General features: G+C 38.2%; 1 protein-coding gene across 4 annotated transcripts in view; it reads right to left on the bottom strand.

The window, feature by feature from the left end:
- The window catches only part of clip2 (CAP-GLY domain containing linker protein 2), a 52,389-nt gene that overhangs the window by 28,449 nt on the left and 3,202 nt on the right, over positions 1-20,738 (bottom strand). For all 4 annotated transcript variants that reach the window (XM_073861195.1, XM_073861197.1, XM_073861196.1 and 1 more), the window contains exon 3: positions 7,892-8,409. In XM_073861195.1, the coding sequence (XP_073717296.1) occupies positions 7,892-8,409 (518 nt within the window). The remainder of the gene's footprint in view (positions 1-7,891; positions 8,410-20,738) is intronic.

Below are 20,738 nucleotides of genomic sequence, written 5' to 3' on the forward strand. Positions count from 1 at the left end.
GGGGGCCCGCCTAAGCTTGGAAACCCTACCGCCTTAACTAGGTCGTCAAAAAAAAGGCCATCAAGGGCATCTCTGAGAATAGCGCGTACGCGCATCACACCGCGAGCAGGGATGCGCGCCGCACGGCCGAAATGAGAAAGACGTGGTCCGGACCGTCACTGTCTGGAGGATAACTAGCCAGTTGTTAAAACATCTCTGAGTATAGCGCAGACGCGCTTTACACCGCGAGCGTGCACGCGCACCACACGACCGAAATGAGATAAGACGTGGTCCGTCATGTCTGGAGGATAGCCAGTTAAAAAAATGCCTTGTTGTGATCTCGCGAGACATATTTCATCTCGCGAGATTTCTTGTTGAGGTGAAATGCTGGCCGTTTCTCAAATAAAAGACTGCATCCTTCAGAGGTCGCATTTTTAAACTGCATTTACTTCATAAAGACTGTCTTATTAGAGAATATTAACAATTATGAAGTTTACTACTTATTTAGTTATTCGCAACTTCTTGTAATATGCTCATGACTTGCGAATGTAAACTTTGATGACGTATGCAGCCTGCATATGCGACCTCTGGAGGATGCAGCTTTCTGTTTGAACCTTTTACAGTGCATGCATTATATTTTTCTTTTACAGCGTTTGATTTTTGTTTGGGTTTCCAATATTGTTCATTTGTGAACTCGTGTGAAGTCTGAGACGCGTTGTGTTTGTCTGTTGATCAGTGTCAGATGTGAAGTCTCAGCAGATTAAACCCTCACACAGTTTACATGATTTAATGTCTGCATGTTCTTGCTCAAAAATGACAATGGCTGTATCATTTCTATTGTAAAGAAATTGACATATATTAAATATTCAAATGGGTTTAAACGTTGTTTGGCTAAAAATAAGCGTTTCTCTCCATCAAAAGTGAAAGTGAAGATAGCGTCCTGCAGGCATTTGTTATAATACATACATAATGCTTTTTATTTATAAGACACAAATGTAATGTGTTTGTTAATGTAATGTTGTTTAATGTAACTTGGTTTTAATTCTTTATTTGAACCAATTATTATTGCATCTTCGTTATTATGTAATTTTAAAGGGTACTGCTCACTTGAGTCTATTTTTATTACTCAAAAATAACAAATTACTACATTATCAGTTAGCAAAATAATTGTTAGGGACAGTCCTTGATTAGTTAAAACTTTTAAAAATGACGTGATTTCAGTTTTCTACTCATTTATTTTATCATTGAGGATTTCTTATTTTTTAAGTGTAAAAATATCATCTCGTCTCGTTCTCGTGAACCCAATCTCGTGTCTCGTCTCGTGGATTTAGTGTCTCGTCACACCCTTATAAAGTAAGACTAGAAAAGATGTTTAACATTTATTTCATCTAAAAATCTTAGAACTATGTTTGGATTAAAAACTTTTTCGAAAGTACCAACATAAAAAAGGTTCCTCACAGGGACAGAGTTAATTCAATCTAGTAGAATATGTTTAAATGGACAATGAATTCTGACAAGATGGACATTTTGTAGGATTTTCTCCTGAGATTTTTGTGTGATTTTTATATGTCCTATTCTGCATCCCAACGATTCTCTAAACAGAATTTATTCTTTCTCCCAACATCAGGATTTATTTAATCCAACTTACTACCCACAAAGTTCCAAAGAGATGTAACTGGGAATGACTAGTGTGCTGGTTAAACTGGCCTACATTCAGCCAACCCAGCATAGGGCGGAACAAAAACAAGACATTGTACACTAATTATTTCTCTTTTAATAAGCCCTGATGGCACAGCTCCACATAACAGAGCACATTTCATGCATTTGGACGACTCAGAATCATTACAAACAAACATCTCTTTATAATCCCCCTCTCTCTAATAAACAGACAAACACGGTGGTCACAATGAAAGCCGTGCCAATGACAAAGGATCTGGAAGCAGGTCACATTCACAGCTTTACTGCTAAATTATGCATAAAGCCACATACGGAACAAAGATGGATAGATAGATGGATAGATAGAGATTTTGTGAACTTGGTTTGACTCTCTTGTGAACTGTGGAAAAAATGTCAATGTCACAACATATGTGTACCGTAATCTAATCTTAAGGCCGTTCTTTTCGTTTTTAATTTGGTGGCAAATTTGGACGTTTTGCTCCCGAGACATCTTTGGTGTGGCTTTAAAGAGGAGAAACTCCAGAAGTTAATCTATTCAGTGAGACACAACACTTCCTGTCAGCTGTGTTTATGTGGCTGACTTACGTGGCAGATGAGCTACGTTACACTCCAGTTCGCACAAGGTGATCATACAATCATTGCTGTATTAAGTAAGTCATGCAGTATTTACTTTATCACATTCACGTACTTGTCACAAAAAGGTGCTTATGGGTGTTAAAACGACTAATCAGCAGAATGAAGGATTACAGCACAAAGATGAGAGGTGAAAGCTGACTCAGACGCTGGTCTGTCTACTCTCTCTCTCTCTCTCTCTCTCACACACACACACACACACATCACTGTCTACGTTGCAGATCCACAATCAGTCAGCATACATTTCAACCTGGCAGTGACTTTATCCACTTTCCTGTTCCTCTGATGGATCGGCTGAGCTGACTGAGCCACAATCACAAACTTGTGTTTTTAGAACACATGAGCAAAGCCCATGACAGAAGCCCCTTAACACCAAGATACAATCGAAGAGCTCAGATGCAACCCTCCAAGTGCGTCTGACATGTTTTTTGTAAAATAGCATTTTCTATCAGCCTAAATGGATATTGCCTACAAACCAGTATTTCTGAATGACCCGAGACCAGGATTTAGTGGATTTGAGGTGAAAGTATTTGACGTATGTATAATACGTGTTGAGACTTGGAGCATTTAGTCAAAATCATTATCTCATTTTTGAAGAAGGTGGCGTTTACATTACACATGTGCGACCAGTAAATTTGACCTTTTTTTGTGATGTGACACTGAATTTGAAACAGCACATTGTACTTTTTGCATCTGTCATTAAAGTATTTATTAGTAATACAGTGGAAATGAGTAGAAATGTGAATATTTGGTAGGCATGTTCATTTTTGGTGTGTTCCCCTAAATTTTCTGGTTGCGCCCCTAAAATTTTCAGTTGGGGGCCACTGTGCTCCTAGTGAAAAAAGTTAGTCTGGCGCCCTGTATGAGTAAAATCTGTTTCACGCATAAACTATTTATTTTGTCCTTTCCTCCCCATTCATGGAAAAATTCAGAGTCTGTAATTCTCAAACTGAAATTTTCGCACGTAATAAAATAAATGCGACTTTATTTTGCATCAACCTCGTTTAAAACACTGCCTCCGAAACTTCCGGCAGTCGTAAAAAATCATATCGGGTTAAATTTTTGCGTTTTTTGCATCTGTAGCAAGCATTTTTACAGGTGTCTTGACAATCCAAGCCATACGGCAAAATCCAGTCCAGTTTTGCGGGAACTTGCAAAAACTGCGGGAACTTTTCGAGCTTTTCAATAATGTTCACGTCACATAATCACGTCACTTCATAACGTTCACATGGCAACAGGGGACATGGCTGCGCTTGTGTGAAGTAAATGCAACATTTTTCAACTTTCTGCTAAGATATAGATGATTTTTGCTACGAAAACGCAAGGATTAAGAGAACATGCAAGCCCTGCATATTTTGCGGACGGAAATCTGCAATTTATGCTGTGAAAGTGCGGCGTATTTGAAAAAATGCAGAATATGCAGACTTTGGCTGAATATGCGTTGAATCGTGCAATTGCGTTTTTCAGGAGGGACTGTGCAATGCGCGCATCTTGGACTCTTGTCGGACCTGAACGTGTGCGGCATGAACCTCTTGCACATGAACTTGTAATGCACATGACTCGGACTCTTCCTCTGCCTTGCACATGAGCTTGTAATACGTGTGTCTCTGCCATTTCTGCCAATCAAGTGGCTTGTCATAAATGAGTAAAAAAATGAACAAATAAATGAGTAAACTATTGCCCTGCCCCCCGATACTATCGTGTATCTGCAATCTCACAGGCTGACGATAGGACGATCTCTCAATGGGGCATATCACCCAATACTTTACATAAATGTACATGCTAAAGACCATGGAGCTATTACACTTAGAGGTGGTTTCCCGGACAGGGGAATTAGACTAGTCCAAGACTAAAATTAATTTAAGAGCTGTCCAAACTAAAAACAACTTGCACTGACATATCTTAAAATACATCAGTGCTCTTTGTTTGCCTCCAAAATGCACACAAGTAATGTTTTTAGTAAGGTATGTTTGTTAAAACTAGTTATATTTCCTAATTCAACTAAGGCCTAGTCCTGGCTAAACCTAATCCCTGTCCGGGAAACCACCCCATAGGGATGCAGTTGACTATTTTTTCCTACATTTCTGACAAACTATATTTCGTACAGACTTCATTAAGTTTTGGCAACTATTTAATTATTTCACCTAGAGAAAAACGCAGTCGTTAATAAATATCAGTTTGTTATATTGTCCTGTTTTAAAGAGCCAGTAAGATGACAATTTTAAGCATCCTATCACTATTTATAAGTCCCGGTCAACAGGTTTAAATGCATGCAAGGTCAAAAAACACTGTAATTTTCTCAAAATATAAATTTAAAATTACCCCATTTCTCAGAGATCCCCAAACGATTCGTGTGAAGCCATTCAACGACTCAGCCTGCCTAAACCCCACCTTTCAGTAGCCTACTCTGCTCTGATTGGTCAACTGACACAGTGTCTTTGCACACAATGCACAGATCAGAGATCAGTCTCACAGACCACAGATCGGTGGCACAGACCAACAACAGTGCAACATGTATTGACCTCGTGCTAACATGATTTACTGAAAAGACATTGTCAACATCAATACACATCATTCATCATTAATCCAAGCAATAAAAACAACGATTGAAACTAACATTTTACACTCATTTAAGCATTTATCAAAACTAACCGGGTCATAGCAAAACCGTAAATAAGCATGCGTTAGCCGTTTGCTTACGTGACTCTCTGACAGTAAATTAACAGTTTAAACACACAACATCATTCATCATTAATCCAAACAATACAAACGACGATTGAAACTAACAATTTTACACTCATTTAAGCATTTATCTAAACTAACCGGGTCATACCAAAACTGCTTGCTATCGTGGCTCTGACAGTATATAAGTTAGAGTTTAAACAACGATATCATTCATCATTAATCCAAGCAATAAAAACAACTATAGACATTTTACACTCATTTAAGCAAGTATGTAGCTATAATCATACTTACAGGTTGTGGTTAGGAGACGCATGTTGTTCCAAATAAAGTGGGTACTGAACCATCTTTCATTGCCAAACGTCTAAATCCCTCCATTAAAAATTCATTTCAACCACTGATTCTTCACAGCCAGACACGTTTAGAATATCCCTCCTTGAAAAAGTCTCCTTTGGTAGTGAAAACAACAAAAGCTGAAAACAGCGTGAGCTGATGTTTACACTCACACACTAGCTAGCTGTGACTGGGCGGGTCATAGTTTTCGTTTCTCCCGCAGGCAAGGCTGTAGGCGGAGATTAGTATCTCATGTGACGTGGATAAGTTTGTGTGACGTGGATAATATCAGGAAGAAGACTCACTCCCTATAACGACTCGTTTCAGCGATTCAGAGTCGACTCTCTGCTTTAGAAGCCAATAACTTTATTAATCGTGCACTTTTTGGTTCAACTACTTTACACGTTGTTTACATTGATGGACAGCTACACGACACACTGCAATAAAGGTTAGTTTCGATTTTGGATCTGTGTGGCTCTTTAAATTGATCAGCCAGTAAATATTGGCAACTGGTATATTGATGATGCATTTCTAATTCAACATATAACAATAACTACTCACTTTTATGTGCATATACTGAACCATTATATGGCACAGAAGCACAACAGTGAAAAAGCAAGTGTGTCTCTACATGACATTGAAAGATCCTTCAGTGCGGTAAAGCACTGTCATGTTAATATAAAACCATTCTTGGGGATTCATAATGTGGGGAACTTAGCAAGGGAAAAATATATTTCCAGTGCAGTTTAGAAGAATCCCATCCTGCATTATGCCAACATGAGAGATTTAAATCACTGTTGAGTATATAAATCTACAGGCAGGATTGACTGAATTAATCAAATTGCCATTTATATACACCAAGTATTCACCTCATCATAGCTCTGGACTATATACGTAGATAGACTATTTAAGAGACAGTTCACTAGCAGAAATAAACTCAATACAAATCGATGTTTGCGCGTGTATAAGCAGGCATCCTCCCTGATATGCTCATCACTGGAAAAGCCAATCTGATGTCAACTGGGATTGAAGCATACAGTCAAGAAGATAGCTGAGATCAATGGCTGATGGTTTATGGAGTGGTAATCCCATTTGATTAAGAATATTGACTGCTTGAGAAGCTTTAAGGCTGCGCTATACTAAATGGAAAGCAATTTGACCCAAAGCTAATCAACCGTATGGTCAAGCCCACAGCATCTAGTATACCTTTAACACAAGAAAGGGAACTGGAAGCTACACATCAGTCTTGCATAACCAGGCTTAAGGGCTCGTTATAGTCGTGCGTAGGTCCTACGGCGTAGGTTCCGCGTCGGTTTTCATTTATACTTTTGCGTCGTCCTCCGCGTCGACGTGCAAACACACACCCAAACCGCTGGTAGGCAGTATCCATGCATGTAACCACAGTAGCAGCGCGACCGTCAGAGAAGCAGAACTTTGGCAAGTTAACGGACAAACGAAGAAGAAACAGCAACTTGTTGTGTATGATTTAAGAAGACCAGCAATGATGGAAGTAAATAAACAGCGACTTTTGTTGCAGTTTGAGTTAAATCACTCCTCAACTTGGCTCATCTTTGTTTTCACCGTCGCAAACGGAAATACCTATGACGCAGTTTTTTTACCTGACGGGAGGGGTTCTAGTGGACCAATCACAGCGCTTGCGGTCCGCGTAGAACTGACGCACTGTTAAAATTTTTGCAAGGTGCACGTCAGGCTACGCAGAGCTACGCACAGGCTACGGATAGCCTACGCACGACTATAAATCAGGCATTAGTTCGGACTACAGCACCGTCAAGCAATTTGTGATACATATCCATCATCTTTCAGACAAACACATTTGGAGTTATTTTAGTAAAATGTCCTTGCTCTTCCAAGCTTTTTAATAATAGAAAACGGCAATCAGGAAACAACTTCTGACTTTAAACCCCAAAAAGTGCATTCATCAAGTTTAAAATATAGATTTTTTTTCTTACAATATTGCATTGATTACCTGCAAAAGACCTTTGTTAACCACTTGGTGCCATGAGGATTACTTCTGTGAGGGATAAATGCACTTTTTTGGGCTTCAAAGTCAGAAGTTGTACCCTGATCCCTGTCTTACATTATAAGTTTTGAAAAGCGAGGACATTTACTAAAATAACTCTAAAAGATGGAGGTGTTTCTCGGATTGCTTGGGGATGGGTACATCATGGGGTAGTTTTGATATCTGGCTTGAGTATCGCTTTATTGGGTATGTCCATTCCATGGAAATCAAACCCATGAACTCTGCGTTGCTAGCACCAAGCTCTACCAAACAAGTTATAGTGATGCAGAAAACAAATCTTGATACTTATATGCTTCAAACTAAACTCTTATAAATAATAAAAGCCACTTATCACTACCAAATCCAGTTATTAACCTTTTGGAAACGCTCATGATTCTACCTCCTGATGGTTTCTTCCCATTTTTGTATAAAAAACCCATGGACAGCATGACTATTGATACCTGCTACAAACAGGGAGAATAGCTTAGAAAACATAACTTTGAGCTCTGGAATTCCGATTTATCCCTAAAACAAACTTGTTTGTCCTTCTCTTGATCCATAACTCACCAGCACTCGATCCCCAACCTTAAGGTCCTTCTCTCCGCCTTTCTTTACAGATCCACTGTCAGACATGTTGGATCCAGACTCGTTGCCTGTCTTGACAGAGCTGTTGAGCATGCCTTCTCTGAGCGGCATAACCACGCGCTGACCGGATGCTCCGGCACCACCCTGCAGCTGTGCGTTTTGCTGTAACTCGTCACCTCCGTCTCCGATGGGTTGCCGTGTCAGCTTGGATGGCCTGGTAAAGATGCCTTGCAACGGCTGGCACTCGAAATAACGCACCCCGTTGACCGAGCCATCGTTCTTCCCAACCAGGTCGTTTAGCACCACTCCTGCCCACTGTCCTGGAGAAAACTGTGTCTCCCCGAGATAGGCGATGACTCCCAGCTTGACTCCGTTCACCCAGACGCGTTCACCAAGCACAAAATCCCCAGCGACCTCATCGCCCACCTCGGATGCTTTAGAGCTGGACTTGTCCGAGGTGTTGCTGCTAGGGGTAGGAGTGGTCTGCTTGTAGGGGCAACCTGAGGAAAGACAGAAGGAATGTGTTCAGTTTGCTTACTAATGTCAACAAAATACAACAAACCTACTGTAATTGCAGTTGTGTTTTTTTTTTAGATTTATTAAAAATTATTATTGTTATCCTTGTGTCCCTACTAGCGACAAATATTCGACTTGTTTTAGGATTAAGTGTTTTCAATTGTATTTATATTTTGTAATAGGTAGAAACCTGTGTTAACAACCCACAGGTCAGAGGTATGATCCCAGAAACAAAGATACTAATATAAAAAACGTATAGATTGAATGCATTGAATGGTCAAGCAAAGAAGAGCCAGAATATTACTTATTATAACTCTGATTGTGTTCACCTGAAGAAAGAAAGACATGAACGTCTTGGATGAAAGGGGATAAGTAAATGACCAGTAAAGACTTGTGGTGGACTAATTCTTTAAAGCTACACTCCACTTTTGAAAAAAAAAGCTTTTTTTCCAGCTCCCCTAGAGGTAGAGGCAACCAAACGCACGCGAGAAGTGATGCGGAAACAACGCGAGATCACGCGTGCAAGACCGGAGTTCTCACGTGAGACTGGGATTATTATTAAAAATGGTAGCCCGCAAGAAGCTTACCATACAAATTGCAGCAGAAAGAAGAAAAAGAAATAAATATTATGAAGGAGGAAATGGTTGGAGAGACTCCTTCCCGAACTTCCAGCTGCCCTGTATGTTGCTATCTCATTGGCTGTAGGTTATCGCCAATGTTATTTTCAGTCAAAACACATTTCACACGCATGATTTTGAATCGTCGATCACGTCTTTGATAATTCACACTGTGTGACTGTCATTCGCGTACACAAGCATCGATTTGCCTGGGATTTTGGGCATTTGTCTGTGATTTCTCATAACCTGTCTGCAAGTCAAAATCAGAGCCAAAATTGTGCTGTCTGAACTTGGCATTAGCACAATCCATTGAATCTGATTTAACCATTAGCATCGCGGTCAAAAATGACCAAAGAGTTTGGATATTTTCCTATTTAAAAAATGGACTCATCTGTAGTTACATCGTGTACTAAGACCGACGGAAAATTAAAAGATGCAATTTTCTAGGCCGATGTGGCTAGGAACTATACTCTCATTCCGGCATAATAATCAAGGACTTTACTGCCGTAACATGGCTGCAGGAGGCGCAATGATATTACGCAATGCCTGAAAACAGTCCCCTTGGTAACCTTCAATAGCAGGGGACTATTTTCGGGCACTGCGTAATATCATTGCTTCATACGGTACGGCAGCAAAGTCCTTGATTATAAATATCGCCCTAGAAAATCACAACTTTTAATTTTCCGTTGCTCTTAGTACACAATGTAATTACAGAAGAGTCAAGTTTTAAATATGAATCGATTTTTTTTTTTCATTTCTGAGCGCGATGCTAATGGTTTAATCAGATTCAATGGATTTTGCTAAGCCAGTGATTCTCAATTATTTTTTTGTCACGCCCCCCCCTAGGAAGAAGTAAACATTTCGCGCCCCCCCCAACTCTCCGCCGCGACTGTAAATAGTATAATTTGTCTATAAAATGACACATCTGCAAAGCATTGTATCCTTATTAACATTAAAGAAAACACAAAAAAAGAAATATCAATCAACTTACAACAAAGAATAACTTTATTAACATTGTTTTTTAGTCTGTAACAGAAAAGACTTAAAATGCATCAATTTGCCTGAAATAAAAAAAATCAATCCTTATTTACAGTATATTTTTTGACCATTTGATACTGAATAATTAAATTAAATATAATAATATATATAAAATAAATAATAATAAAAAACTCAAGCGGTTTATCAGCGTGTATGGGGTGTAATGTCTTTAAGTGAAGGTGCAAAAAATCACTTCCTGAAAAAGTATTTTCCCCGGGGTCTCGCGCGCCCCCCCTGGTGTCGCTTCGAGCCCCCCCTGGGGGTCCCGCCCCACTATTTGAGAAGCACTGTGCTAAGCTATGCTAAAAGTGGTACCGCCAAACCCAGAGATCGGCTGAATGAATTCCAAAACGATAAAAATCAAATGTTTAACTCTAGGGGAGCTGCAAAATGAGCATATTTTCAAAAAAGTGGAGTGTCCCTTTAACCTCCAAGAACTGATCAAGTCCACCAACAAAACCAGCAAACGTTATCGAGAAAAAATATTGATATAAATCCTTCACCCAAAATTCATCACCTGTGCGTTTCATATTTAAGAAAAATTAAACAAACAGGTGTCAATGACAAATGCATACAATTTAACTTTTTGCAGCCATGAATAATCAGTGTTCATTATATCAGCATATGTTGCCAGCACTTGTTACATGCATCAATAAACAACACACAGCGTCTGAATGTCTTTTCATCATTTCGCTTATGTCTGGATGCCACAGCTGCCTGTATGCGAGACTGCGCTGCACTTTTTCTTAGCAAATCTGGGTCAGTGGGTTTTGCCATGATACAGAGTTTATGAACCTAAGAGATGCAGTTAGGATGTGCGAGTGAAAGATCAATTATCATGTACACCGAGATCCTGTCGTACATCTGCCTGTGTGTGTGTGTGTGTATTGTGGTACTGATGCCGGGATGCAATCTGGCTAGGGGGAGGGGAATAATGACTGCTTTTGTCTCTCAATTGCTCCAGCATGTTCTTTTGACTAAAGCTTAAGGATCTCTGATATGAAACAAATTCTAGGTTCCTTATCTGTAAAAAAAACATACTTATGTAATTTGATGTTGTTTAGTGAACAACGAGTAACAATCCCAAGCTGTTTTTTCTAGAAAAGGGCCGACAGACTGTCTGTTTTGTGTGTGACTGAGGTCAGTAGTTTACCACACAGGCAGACAGCGTAATGCCAGCCTAGATGAAAATATATAAACAAATGTTTTTATGGCGGAAATTGTGTAGGAATGATTTTTAAAAAGTGTAATAAACAACTGATGTTGCAATGCAAATAGTGTCGGATGAAACATGATGCCATTCAATATTTACAATCAAGCTTTCGGCAGACGCTATTATTCAAACGACTTACAATGACATTCTACAGAACCACACAAAAAGCATTTTTACTGCTTTGTTAGTGCACACGGATTCAGATTACTGCGTGCAGGGTTCAAAACATAGCACTCAGAAACCAGCCCAGTCATGCTATCTACCAAACAGATTTTTAAAAATTGTGAGTTAAAACCACAATTCAACAACACATTTATCCTAAATATTTCATTAAACCTGAAATCAACAGCACCATAACTTTTGTTTCTAAAGCTAGATTTTAAAAACTTACTTTCTCACTTTTTTTAGTACAAATATAAAAAAATCTTAAATCATGTAAAATTGATGAGAAAATTACCTAAGAATATACAGTAAGTCTAGTTTTTAGGCAAAAAAAAATAAATTTAAGTGAATTTGTGCTTAAAACAAGCGAAAAATTTGCCAATGGGGTAAGAACTAGGTAAGTTATCTTAACAAATAATTGATCTTAGGGGCTGTTTACACTTGGTATTAAGATGCGTTTTTATCGATCGGATCACAAGTGAACGAGAGAGACACATTACGTTTACACCTGGTATTTAAATCCGTCTCTTTTGTCCACTTTCGACCGCTTCTGTGCCGAATACTGTGAGGGGGTGGACTGTGAGACGGTGGGCGAGTCTCTCCGCTGTAATTCAAACCCGAGCGGGAGTAATTATGAGTTTATATGGACGCAAACTAATATTATGTCGGAGTCCACTGGTTGTTTAGCAAGTAAACATGCTGCACAGTGTTTTGTACGTGTGTATGTTAGAGCTTTCTCTGAATTTTCAGCGCAATTGATGAAATAGGATCGCGCAACTTTCACAAGCTTTCAAAACTAAACTACGGATATCAGTCGCTTTAGTGTTATCAATGAAAGGCTAAAAATAGCGCTGTTCACCGTATGTTCACGCCAGAAGTCAAAAAAGACATAAAACTTGTGTTTAATACCTCAGATTAGATAAATGGGCGGAGAGAAGGCGGTCGCGTGTGGCTGTTCAAACGCATTCAACCACATGTGCGTTCCGCAACTCCAAAGCAATCCGATCAAAAGTGGTTTCGACTACCTCTGGATGTGGTTGAAAGTGGTCGAAAGTGAACAAGCTCAAAACGTTTTGAACACCGTTTACACCTGGCATTAACGTCGTCCACTTGTGATCCGATCGACGAAAACGCATGTTAATGCCAAGTGTAAACAGCCTCTTAGATTAATTGTCGATAAAAAATAAATCAATAAAACTAAACGATTGTCAAAAAAGCCACCACATGTGTGCGGCCCTGCAAAAAACACATACAGCCAGTGAAAAAAATTAAACAAGCGCACAGAAGTTAAACTAGCCATGATCACAATGATGCTCGATGCCAAACACACCTGGGATTTTTAACATCATGCGAGACGAGGCTGGCTGCTCACACAACGAAATGGTATCCGCAGTGGATCTGATAGGGTTCCGATACAGAAAAAGCAAATACAGTTAGGGTACTTAAAGCAAAGACCCTCTTCAGGGAAGCCTGCAAGATTAGCATAGCAACGCTGCTATACACAGGGAAGGAGACCAGAAGCCGTTTTTAATGAACAGATTAAAATGTTATCTTAAATTCCGGCAAGAAACTAAAATGTTATCTTAAATTCCGACAAGAAAGTAAAATGTAAACTTCAATGTCGTTACACTCTGAACGCCCGCAACATATATCATTGATCATCATTATTGACTGGCTGAGGCGCTACACGCTAAACATTGTTGTGGTGTGGGTTTTCTAATGGAAGGTTGCCATCCCCATAATATAAGCATCTTAGCAGAAAGTATGCCACAGGTCTAACTGAGGTGACAACGGGAAAAGTGCCCTTTGTGTGCTTCTTGGATATAATTACAACAAACGGTGTAATTATACTCCTCGGAAAGCAAGGAGAACAACTAGAAAAATAACACTTGATGATAATGAAACTTATTTTGTCATGGATGCACAGACTTTCATGCGACTGTGCAGAGTTATACTGTGTCTATTAGTCATTATATTTCATTACGAGATTAAATTGATGATTTTTATCAAAACACCAACTACATTGACTCATTTTACAATCCCACTAGCATGTTATTTAGACAAAATAAAACCTTTTTTAATTCACGTGAGGAAGCTGGCATTTTTACGCACACTTTTATGTCATTTGCTATATATGCCACTACTGTAAAGGCTTATTGCACTATTAGGGGTTGTGTATACCAAAACTTTTAAACGCGGCTGAAAACGCCTGTACAAAGCCGAATGCCGGCTGTTTTTCAGCTAAGTGCCAGCTTTCTTCAGCTAAGCGCTTGGTAGCTCTGATACGTCAGCTGTGAGACGGTTGGTTGCTGTGATACTTTCCCGCCCCACCTCCACTGTGATTGGACGGCTGCGTGAGAACTGACATTGACGAGGTGAGCTTTTCTTCCAAAATTGAAAGTTTTTCAACTCTCTGTGCTCAGCGCTGAGTGCGGAAAAACCGCCGGGCGCCGGTTTTCAGCGCGGAAGAAAACCGCTAGCTGCTGGCTTATTTGAAAAACGCAAAGCTTCCATTGGAAACAACTGAAAACATACGCCGGCCACGGGCGTAAAAGCTTTGGTGTGCACGCCCCCTTACAGTTAACGAGTATTCGATTGATTGATCATTAATTTAAACGATCATCGAATATGGGAAATTGCATAAATTGACATCCCTAGTAAGAACATTTTAAATTAAGTGTTTAAGGTAAAAGTTCAATTTGAGGATTTTTTTATTTTTTTACAGAAAAGACGACAAAAATGCCAAGAAAGAAAGTCATTTTTTGCTGTGTAGAAGTATAGTTCTGTTTTCGTGCATGCACGAGGGTCCGCGTTGGACATGATGCAAATTTCGTCTTCAGAATGTACGCGTACACTGTCTGCGCATTGCCGGATTTTTGTAACTGTGCATACTTTGTACGCAAAGGTCACGCATGCGCATACAGAAGAATGTGGTATGTAGCCAAGCAAATACATTGCATTTTGTTGCAATGCACATGCATCGAACGTCTGTGTACATGTATGAGTCAAATAAATGATGCTTTACAAGGCTGTGCGTTCAATAGGCCGCGTACGTTCATGTACACGTTAAAAAACAAACTATACTCCAGGCTTTAGGCTCAAATTGTGCAATAAAACACACATTTTCGAGGTTGTTTTAGGCCTATTCCATTTGGGTTATATCCCCACCTGCTGGTGTGGCATGCTCTTGACAGCGCTTGATAGCGTGCTTTTGCTTTATCGTGTGGATGGATATTTAATCTAAACCGAGCATGTGTGGACGGGATTTTTTTTTAGGGAAAACTCCGGTTATAAATATACCCGTGTCCGTGTGGACTAGGCCTTAGCTACTGCGCATGTATAAGTTGGCAAGCACCTCACATGACTGTATAGAGCTCCTCCTTCAGAGAATCAGCTGTCTTTATCAATTGATGATTGTTTTTCTTAAACTGAAAGCGGGAGATCCGTCACCAGAATGGCCATGTTGAGCATTGCATATCTTTGGTTTTGCCAAGTACATAAAACTGAGTTATTGGTCAGTGGTTCTTCCACTGTGTTTTATTGACGGGGACACTGCATTTACAAATGCGTTTGGCAGGCACTGTTATTCAAAGCCACTTACAGTGCATTACATACATTTTATCAGTATACGTGTTCCCATGGGACTGAACCCATGACCATTTGAGTTGCTAACGCAATGCCCTAACAATTGCGCTACAGGAAGTTCAGGAACACATTTGGAAATAAGATAGAAAACAGGATTTGTCAAGGCTAATGCTCCCCAAAAGAATATACACTACCTGCCACAGCAGGACCTCAGATCTGCCAAAATAATGTACGATTTAAAAAAGGTATATAGGAACAATCACTGTTTTCTATCTGACATAATATATTGTTCTTAGTATTTTTGTCTTGTTTTGTAAAAATATCTAAAAATTCATAAATTAAGATGCTTTTTCTTGATGCGCAAAACAACCCAAGAAAATAAGTCTAGTTTTTATACCAAAAATATCAAATTGAAGTGATTTTGTGCATAAAACAAGCAAAAAAAAATTGCCAATGGGGTAAGTTAACAATACATATCCCAAAGTAAATGATGACGCAAGTTATCGTCTCCAACGGAAATCTCTTTTCTTGGACTACAACAAACACACAGATTGTAGGCAACAGTTTACTTCCTGGGATTGATGATGTAGTAAAGACCGACATTATCATAATTCCTCCTGCTTTGGACTCACAGCGTGTAAGTTAACTCCTGTTAGCATTGCACTGTGACCGAATCTTTCAAACATGGTAAGGAGCGTCACATTTCCGGCTGACGTCAAAAGTATTTAGGCCAATCACAACGTACAGATTAGCTGGCCAATCAGGGACATAGAGCTTTTCAAATCCGTGCATTTCAGAATCTGGAGCAACAAAAATGTACGATACGTGGAAAATAATGTTTTTAACCATAAACCATAAACACATTGAATTATACCAAATACACAAAATAACAAAATCCAAAATGTCCAGCAGATCTCAGGGCAGCAATATAGCCCACTGAGCGCCGTAAATATATACATAGGAAGTGTGTCTGTGTGCTGGGACACAAGTGTGGACTACACTGTGTCACAGAAAACTGGACCCATTCAGGAAGTCCTGGCCCATTGCAGGCCTTCAGCTGAAACTGTGCTGCATTGCTTGCCCAAGTGGCTGGGTTGCTACGGTAACAGTAGATCGGCGATGAGAAAAAAGAAAAAGAAGTGATGCAGGAAGAAGAGAAGAACACAAGGCTCACTTCACTATTGTGCCGGCACTCCTCCCCACCATCTGAATCCCACCATTCAGGAACAGAAGCTAACACAATGACCCCAGCTCAGCCTTTTACCATCCCCTTAAGACACACATACACTTCTGTCTTTCCTCTGTCTTGGTTTTAAAGGGGAAGGCACTCTGTAACACCCTAAATATGGTTTCTAAAATTGTTAAGTTTACTAGAAGAATTTTAACAGTTTGTGGTCAGTGGTGCTATGAACTTGAATAGAGGAAAGCTAAAAAAAAATATAGTAAGAGATGATACGTTACACGCCTAATTTCTGACAATCAAACCCACTTAGAAAGGTAGGGGTCATCTGATCATGTAGGCCTACAATGACCAATCACTTTTCAGTTGTTGTGTATGTTTAATGCCATTTTTTACATATATTGTCTCCGATACAAAAACAACAAAAAGGATGTCAAATGGTTATCTTTATTTCAAGCTGGCTAATACCACTTAATATATTTGAGAGATGAGAATATAGCAGATGGTCTATGAAAACAAAGTGATCCACTGCCTTAACTTGCCCGAGATTAATTGATCCTGGTTAGTGGTTATGATGAACCATCTAGATTTATTAATTACATTTTTAATTAAATTGGGGAATTTAAATTTGCAAACAAAGAATTATTTTGGGTTCATGGCATGGTAGCAACATAAAAATGATAATTTATATTATTATGAATATTAGTATCACAATATTCATCTGAAATATTTTTACACCTTAAAATGACTTTTTAAAAAATAAAGGCTTATTTTCCAGCTCCCCTAGAGTTACACACTTGATTTTTACAGTTTTGGAATCCATTCAGCAGATCTCCGGGTCTGGAGTTACCACTTTTAGCATAGCTTAGCATAATCCATTGAATCTAATTAGACCATTAGCATTGTGCTCAAAAGTAGCCAAAAAGTTTTGATATTTTTCCTATTTAAAACTTGACTCGTCTGTAGTTACATCGTGTACTAAGACCAATTTATTATTTTATTATTATGCAGGGCCCAAAAATAGTCCCCTTGGTAACTTTCTATTTTTGGGCGCTGCATAATATCATTTCGCCTGCTGCACCCATGTTACGGAAGCAAAGTCCTTAATTATTGCGCCGGAATGAGTGTATAGATCCTAGCCTATCGGCCTAGAAAACCGCAACTTTTAATTTTCCGTCGGTCTTAGTACACAATGTAACTACAGAAGAGTCAAGTTTTAAATAGGAAAAATATCCAAACTCTTTGGTTATTTTTTAGCGAAATGCTAATGGTCTAATCAGATTCAATGGATTATGCTAAGCTATGCTAAAATTGGTACTGCCAGACCCGGAGATCAGCTGAATGGATTCCAAAATCCATTTGGTAAAAATCAAATGTTTAACTAGGGGAGCTAAAAAATGAGCATATTTTCAAAAAAAAATCCCTTTAAGAAACAGAGTTAATGCAAATATATTATTACCCAAGATGTCAAGATTTGTACTGAATAAGAACCGGAAAATTACTACTTTTCAAATAAAGTTATCATAAAATATCACAAAAAGAAGGGTGTCCTTTAGTCTTCAGTCAAAAAACGAAACCCCTTAACATTCACGCTCTTTTTTTGAAGGGGGTTAAAAAGTGATGAGCACATTAAAATTTATTTAACACTGGCATTCTTTGGTCTAGAAGCCTAATCTTGGTATTTTTTTAAAGAAAACGCACTAAAGTGTTATACTAAAGTGGCTGTAGTTGTTAAATATTAAATAAATAAATACACTGTAAAAAAAATCTGTAGACATTACGGTTTTACTGGCAGCTGGTTGCCAGTAACTTACTGTAGATTTTACATTTATGTTATTTACTGGCAACAGTTTGTTCAAAATTAAATGAACATGAAACATTTTCGGTCTTTATCTTCTACAGTAAGTTACTTGGCACCAGCTGCACAATTACAGCAATTTTTTACAGTGTATAGTTACAGCACTTCAAGTTTATTTTAATAAGTAAAAGTATATATATTTGAAAACAATAAAAAGGAAAATCTTTTCACACCTAACCTGCTAAAAAAAATAAAGTCTCGATTAGTTTTGATCCAAATTTCAAGTTAAAATCACAAAGAATGTAGTTTGTCACACTTTTGGTGGTTTTACCAACAAAAACCACTAGGTGTCATTGGTTTGCTGCATACTATTGTCACAAATTAATAAATAACTGTAATTTAAAAAGGTTTTGAAATATGAAAACTACATTCTTAGAGATTTCCAATTATATATAGGTAGTCAATATTATTTTATCCATAAGAGTAGGATATTAGTGTTATAAATATGTAATAAATTGGGCCTACTGTGTCACTACGACATTATTTTTGCAAAACGGTGATGAATTATGAAAACTACAACATAAAAAAAACAATCTGGGCCCATCCAGGGACCAGTGACAGTTAAGGGGTTTTAAACAAGTCTATTCTTTATCAAAAACTTTTTTTAAATATGTAAATGATATGATTTCTGTTTACTTAACTTTTATATTGAAGCATAACCCACTTCAATAAAATGTCAACCGTGTCAATATAAATGTTTAAACTTTTGATCTGCAATCAGAAAAAGGAACTTTTTGCTCTTATTGGTTATTTTTATAAATAAAATTAAAATTACAAAATGTCCTAAGTAACTAAAATCAGCACATTAGTCGCATACAATGTGAATACAGTCTCTGACAACACTCAGATAACTAAAAATAAACCTAGTGGCTTTTCTTGTTAACATAATCGAGTAGTGTTAAGAGAACGGTTTACAACAGTATTATCATGATGGTGTAAAGTTTCTAAAAGGCCAGACTACCACAAAATAAATATCCTGAACTCACATAGCTATTTTTTAAGTTTTTATTTTGACTAGAAACACAACTACGCTGCCTGTTTTTCACTCTCCAACACTGAACTTCCTGTGTGTTTTACGAACAAAACATTCCAGAGTCTGTTTGAACCCTGACAGCCTTCTGGGTGACATACAAACTAATGTAAATAACAAGGTCGGGTTTGTCTGTGGTTGGATGTGAGGTAAGCCACGTCAGTGAGGCAAGGATTAGCTCACTGTGATTTATGTAACCAGTGTCTGTGTCACCGGTGTCCTCTGATTTGAGAGATAAACAAGTATATTAAACCACAATTAAACTGTCAAGAATGAAATCAATCTGCACCCTACTGTATATGATTTTCTTAAACAGTCTTTTAAACTCTGCACATTGCATAAAATAAAATAAAAACTCACACAAAAATCGTGTGATTTCTGTATATAGAATCTTTAAAGCACTTTCCTGACAACAATTCATAGCAGCCACATCTGCCCAGAGCAATGTCTGTGGTAACTGTGCACTGTTAAAAATGTTGAATGTAGAAATTACAGTATTGCTGGCAGCTGTTTGCCAGTAACTTACTGTAGATTTAAATTTAGGTTATGTACTGGCAACAGCTTGTTTAAAGTTAAAGGAAAACACCACCGTTTTTCAATATTTTACTATGTTCTTACTTCAACTAGATGAATTCATACATACCTATCTTTTTTCAATGTGTGCACTTTTAATCTTTGTACAGCACTTCTTGAATATGTTAGCATTTAGCTTAGCCCCATTCATTCCTATGGCTCCAAACAAAAGTTTTATTTTGTGCCTCCATACTTACTCGTGTAACTACTCATGTAACAGTCTTTAAATAAGGAAAACATGGAAGTGCTTGGTGGCTTATATATTCATCCCTGTTTGGAGCCATAGGAATAAATGGGGCTAGGCTAAATGCTAACACATTCAGGAGGTGCCGTACAAAGATTAAAAGTGCAGGCATTGAATAAAGATAGGTATGTATTAATTTGTAAAATATTGAAAAACGGTTTTGTTTTCCTTTAAATGAACATTAAATATTAACAAATCTTTATATTTACAGAATAAAACTAAAATAACACCCTTATGCAAAGCATTCTGGGAACCAAAATCTAAAGAAAAAAGTTGATGAGGATTTCTGGTTCCCAGAAAGTTTGCATGAGGCTGTTATGTTATACTTTTATTATGTAAAGACATCTTTTAAGGTTTAATGTTCATTTAACTTTGAACAAACTGTTGCCAATAAACTATCAATTTAAATCTACAGTATGTTACTGGCAAACAGCCGCATAACTACAGCAATTGTTTTACAATGTGGTATAAACAGAAACTGACTCCGGTCAATCTAGTGCTGGGCGATAATTCGATAACAATAATTTTACCCATATAAAATTTCCCGATAAAACAATAACGATAACTTGATCAATAATGTTTACGCACTGTGCGTAATGTTGCGCAAGGACTTCTGGATGCGGCACGCGCTCTTGGTTTACAATCACAGTGTCAATTAGACTTGAAGGAGTGGAGTAAGATGAGGCAAATTATTTATTTATTAGTAGAGCCCTACCAATGATTTTCGTCATGCGGATAATGCGGAAGGAATCACGGAATTCAAATGCGCGTTAACATTTTCCTTTTGTGTAATGTTGGACGTGCAAACAGGGT

This window comes from Misgurnus anguillicaudatus, chromosome 22 (genome assembly GCF_027580225.2).
Source record: "Misgurnus anguillicaudatus chromosome 22, ASM2758022v2, whole genome shotgun sequence".
Classification (NCBI taxonomy): Eukaryota; Metazoa; Chordata; class Actinopteri; order Cypriniformes; family Cobitidae; genus Misgurnus; species Misgurnus anguillicaudatus.